We start from the raw sequence: 5,048 nt of genomic DNA, 5'->3' as shown, positions 1-5,048 counted from the left end.
AAAAACTAATCTATATTTCAGGATGAATAATCATTAGATTATCAAGCAGCAGGTGCTGCTCCGGAAGCCGTTGCTCCTTAATCTCTCTGCCACCTAAAAGATGGTGGATTGAAATGATCCTGATCTGATCAGGATGATTGACAGCCCCTGCCAGTTAGCAGCATTACACAAGCATTTCACCAGAATGCATATGCTGTCCGCCTGCAGTGATGTCAGAGGGGCCTATTTATCATGATGCAAGCGGACACGATCCGATATTGCCGTATCATGTCCGCCGCACATTGATAAATGCCAACATCATACGCTCTCTGCATTCAGCATTGCACCATTGGTTCTTGTGAACTGCTGGTGCAATGCCGCCCCTTGCATATCCGCGGCCAATCGGCCGCTAGCAGGGGGGTGTCAATCAACCAAATCGTATTGGATCGGATTGGATTGATTTTCTGCGGACAGGTTATGGAGCAGCAGTCTTTAGACCGCTGCTTGATAACTGGTGTTTCTGGTGACCCTGAAGGTTCGCCAGAAACACCGCCCTTCAAGCTCCGTACGGCGCTTGATAAATAGGCCCCAGAGAATCATGTCCACTCGACATTTGATAAATCGAGCCCTAAAATGTATCTTTAATAGAGACTGTCTTTAGATATATTTTCCGCAAAAAGCATAAAATTGATCGATGTTTAAAGGGGCATAAAACGTTTTTCTTTCATGATTCAGAAAGAGCATATCATTTTAAACAACTTTCCAATTTACTTCTATTATCAATTTAGCTTCATTCGCTAGGCATCCTTCATTGAGCTGAACACATTGGTAAGCCAATGACAAGAGGTATTTATGTGCAAACACCAATCAGCAGCTAGCTCCTGAGCCTAAAAAACAAGGCTAATTAGATAATAGAAGTAAATCGAAAAGTTGTTAAAAATGTAAAAAGTTATAGCTCTTACTGTGCATGTGAAGAATATGTAAATATGTTGTGTGCACCAGCAATTTAATGAATTTACATGTCTGCTGAGAGAGCTAGCAGAGGTTTGTATCATAGAAAAAGAGTAATTGTAAACACAAAAAAGGCACAGCGCTATATCACCGGGTCAACAACTGACATTTTCTGCCACAAAGGCACTTTATTAGAGTTTAAAATCCTGCTGCATGGAACATATCTAGATATTCTACAGAAACAGTTAGAGGTTTTACTAAAGGCATTTTTGCTAATAAAAGTGTAAGTGCATTATAGTTTTGGCTGCAGTTTATCCCAATGAGTAGAGATAATGAAAAATGTCTCAGTGAGTAGCACTAAGGGCCGCACAAACTTTAATGCACTGTTCCATATTATGTGATGTGCAATTTATTTAGCTGTTGTAGTTGCACACTGTTGTTGTTTTAGTGTGACTGATTTGTTTTTCTCTTTTCAGGTCCACAAGGAAGAATTCCAGAAAACAAAGTGACCCACGAGTCTCTTAAGGACTTACAATTGAATGACTATTAATTCATTAGCAGTATGGCAATCACTACAACTACCACTACAACAGCAGCAGCGGCAGCAGCCTCAGCGGCTGCTACTACCACCATGACAGCCACCACAGTAGCTATGACCACGGCCACCTTGGATTTGCGAGACTGGCTTTTCCTCTGTTATGGGTTAATTGCATTTCTGACTGAAGTAATAGATAGTACCAACTGTCCATATGTGTGCCGCTGTGATAACGGCTTTATCTATTGCAATGACCGTGGTCTAACATCTATCCCACCTGATATCCCAGATGATGCTACTACACTCTACCTCCAAAACAACCAGATCAACAATGCTGGGGTCCCATCTGAACTAAAGACAAAGACCAATGTCAGAGTTATATACTTGTATGAAAATGACCTTGATGAATTTCCATTAAATCTTCCACGCTCGCTCCGTGAACTCCATCTCCAGGATAACAACATACGAAGTGTCACGCGAGATGCCCTATCACGCATGCCATATTTGGAGAAGCTTCATTTAGATGACAATTCTGTGTCGACTGTGAGCATAGAGGATGATGCCTTCTTGGACAGCCGGCAGCTCCGACTGCTATTTCTCTCACGGAACCATCTCAGTAGCATTCCCAATGGCCTACCACACACATTAGAAGAGCTGAGGTTGGATGACAATCGCATCTCCACTATACCACTCCACGCATTTAAGGGGCTTAACAGCCTAAGGAGGCTGGTGCTGGATGGGAACCTTTTGGCTAACCAGCGCATTGCAGATGATACATTCAGCCGTCTCCAGAACCTTACAGAACTTTCATTGGTACGGAATTCCCTAGCTGCTCCACCTCTTAACTTGCCCAGTGCTCACTTGCAGAAGCTCTATTTGCAGGACAATGCCATTACCCATATCCCATACAACACACTATCCAAAATGAGACAGCTGCAAAGACTTGATTTGTCTAACAATAATCTTACTGCTCTCCCTCGTGGTTTGTTTGATGACCTTGAGAACCTGAGTCAGCTCCTCCTCAGGAACAACCCATGGTTCTGTGGCTGTAATCTTATTTGGCTGAGAGACTGGGTAAAAGCAAGGGCTTCTGTGGTCAATGTAAGGGGTCTCATGTGCCAGGGGCCTGAGAAAGTTCGGGGAATGGCCATTAAGGACATCACCCATGAAATGGATGAGTGCTTTGAAGGAGGGCAACAAAACAATGCACCCTCTGTCCGTGCAACTCCCTCTAGTCCTGCAATCACCACACCACCTCAAGGCTCACTGTTCACCCTCAAGTCTAAGAGACCAGGAATTCGTCTCCCAGAATCCAATATTGACTATCCCATGGAGACTGGAACTGCCACAAAATCATTGGTGATCACTGTCAAACCACTAACAGCAGACAGCATTCGCATCACATGGAAGGCATCTCAACCTGCCAGTTCCTATAGGCTTAGCTGGTTAAGACTGGGCCACAGCCCGGCTGTCGGATCCATTACAGAAACCTTAGTGCAGGGAGACAAGACCGAATACCTACTGACAGCCCTGGAGCCCCGTTCAACCTATATAATATGTATGGTGACCATGGACTCAGGAAACTCGTATCTTGCTGATGAGTCACCTGTCTGTGCTAAGGCAGAAACATCTGATGTCTATGGAACCACCACTACCCTAAATCGAGAGCAGAATGCAGACTCCCTAGCCGGACTACCATTAGCCGGAATAATAGGAGGTGCTATCACTCTTGTCTTCCTTTTTCTCATATTGGCATCTATTTGTTGGTATGTTCACAGGGCTGGACAGCTCCTCACTCGTGACAGAGCCTACAGCCGTGGAAGCCGAAAAAAAGATGATTATGTTGAGTCTGGCACCAAGAAAGATAACTCTATCTTGGAGATCAGAGGTCCAGGGCTCCAAATGTTGCCCATAAACCCTCATCGAGCCAAAGAGGAGTATGTGATTCACACCATTTTTCCTTCTAATGGAACAAGTCTTTACAAAAGCACCCAGACAATAGGATATGGCACTCACAGAGGGTATAGAGATGGTGGTATCCCTGACACAGACTATTCATACACATGATGGACTATAAAGCTTGAACTGACAAGCTTCCCCTATCCCCACAGTGAAATTTAATTTTTACTGGAGCCCACAATGGAAAGAGAAAAATAATAAAACTTAACTGGTGAGGCATTTAAAGAAATTAAACTCTGGGGGATATTTTGTAGGAATAATAATAAAAAAGATAATTATCAATATTCATGTCTCAACCCTTGAGGATACAAAAGAAAAAAATAACAAAGTAGTAGATATACAACAAGTTGAAGGGGTCACATGAGAACTTGATTACATTTAATACTGCAGTTTAAATCATTTTAGAACAAAAAGATAAATTGTGAGCAGTGAAAGCACTTGGATACAATTTGCATATATCCTGAAGGGTTTTTTTTAGTTTTTTTTTTACTTGTTACATTCAGGGTGAAAATGAAGAAGTGGTGAGAACAATTCTTAAAATCTGTCTGAAAATCACGTTTTCTTATTTCTTTTTTTTTCGTCTGAAAAGGTGGGGGTTTTTTGGGTTTGTTTTTTATTATATATATTTTTTTCCATTTGTGGATATAATAATTTTAAGGGAGAAAAATAAGTAAAGAAAAAAACTTTAATTCAGGAAATTGGAAAAAAAGTATATTTCGTTTTCACCCGCAATTTTTTATCTTCACAAGTTTACAATAAACTTGCATTAATTTCCGTACTATTGAATTGCAATTTTGGATATTAAACTCTGTAGTCATTACACAAAGGAAAGAATACTCTGAAATGTTAACAAGTGATATTAGACTTTATACATATCAGACATCTGTTCGTTTGTTTTTTGTTGTTTATTTTTTACATTTAGTCTCTCTGGAAACCCTTATCGACACACATATCCCTCAGCAGATATCTGTAGCGTGTGATTAAAATGCATAGTTTTATTACCAATAGTTATGTACGCCGGTTACCTTACAGTTCATGATCTCAGAGGAAAACACATTCATTCGTTTGGCAGGAAATGACCACGCTTTGCCACAGTTAATCCTCTGGATAAATAAAACTTCTAATTATATTATAAACGTAAAGAGACACTATTCACATAACATGTTTTTAAATGTTAACATTTTTGAGCACGCTCAGTTCAAATTCCATGATTTATATAGAGAATGCAAATTTTAACAGACTTTTGAATTGACTTATTTTATCAAATTTACTTCTTTGCTGAAGCTCATTCCCATGACAGCATACTGAGGTAGTGTATTGAGCACAATATGGCAGCAATGTTTGGAAGAACGTTTGTAATAATGTTACACAGATACGGTTCAATACACTACCTCAGAATGCGCTCATGGGAATAGAGCAATGCTGCCTTTAAAGGGACATGGAACCCACATTTTCTTCTTTCATGATTCAGATAAAGAATAGAGTTTTAAATAACTTTACAATTGATTTCTATTTTATAATTTGCTTCATTCTCTTGGTATACTTTGTTGAAGAAAAAAAGCAATTTACATAGCTGAGTCAATAGCATGAGGCATACAAATGCAGCCACCAAGTAGCAGCGTGG

General features: G+C 40.3%; 1 protein-coding gene across 1 annotated transcript; it reads left to right on the top strand.

The window, feature by feature from the left end:
- Window positions 1-1,492: 1,492 nt before the first annotated feature.
- Window positions 1,493-4,021, top strand: FLRT1 (fibronectin leucine rich transmembrane protein 1). The gene has a single exon (XM_053688854.1). It carries the CDS (start codon window positions 1,493-1,495, stop codon window positions 3,530-3,532), a length of 2,040 nt encoding a protein of 679 aa, XP_053544829.1. The 3' UTR covers window positions 3,533-4,021.
- The last annotated feature ends 1,027 nt before the right edge of the window (window positions 4,022-5,048 follow it).

Source organism: Bombina bombina, chromosome 7, assembly GCF_027579735.1.
Source record: "Bombina bombina isolate aBomBom1 chromosome 7, aBomBom1.pri, whole genome shotgun sequence".
NCBI lineage: Eukaryota > Metazoa > Chordata > Amphibia > Anura > Bombinatoridae > Bombina > Bombina bombina.
The sequence above is the reverse complement of the archived record's forward strand: the minus strand, read 5'-3'. Positions and strand labels throughout refer to the sequence as shown.

Excerpts from the sequence above, each read along its gene's own strand:
- FLRT1 (XM_053688854.1), top strand. The coding sequence starts at position 1,493 with ATGGCAATCACTACAACTACCACTACAACAGCAGCAGCGGCAGCAGCC.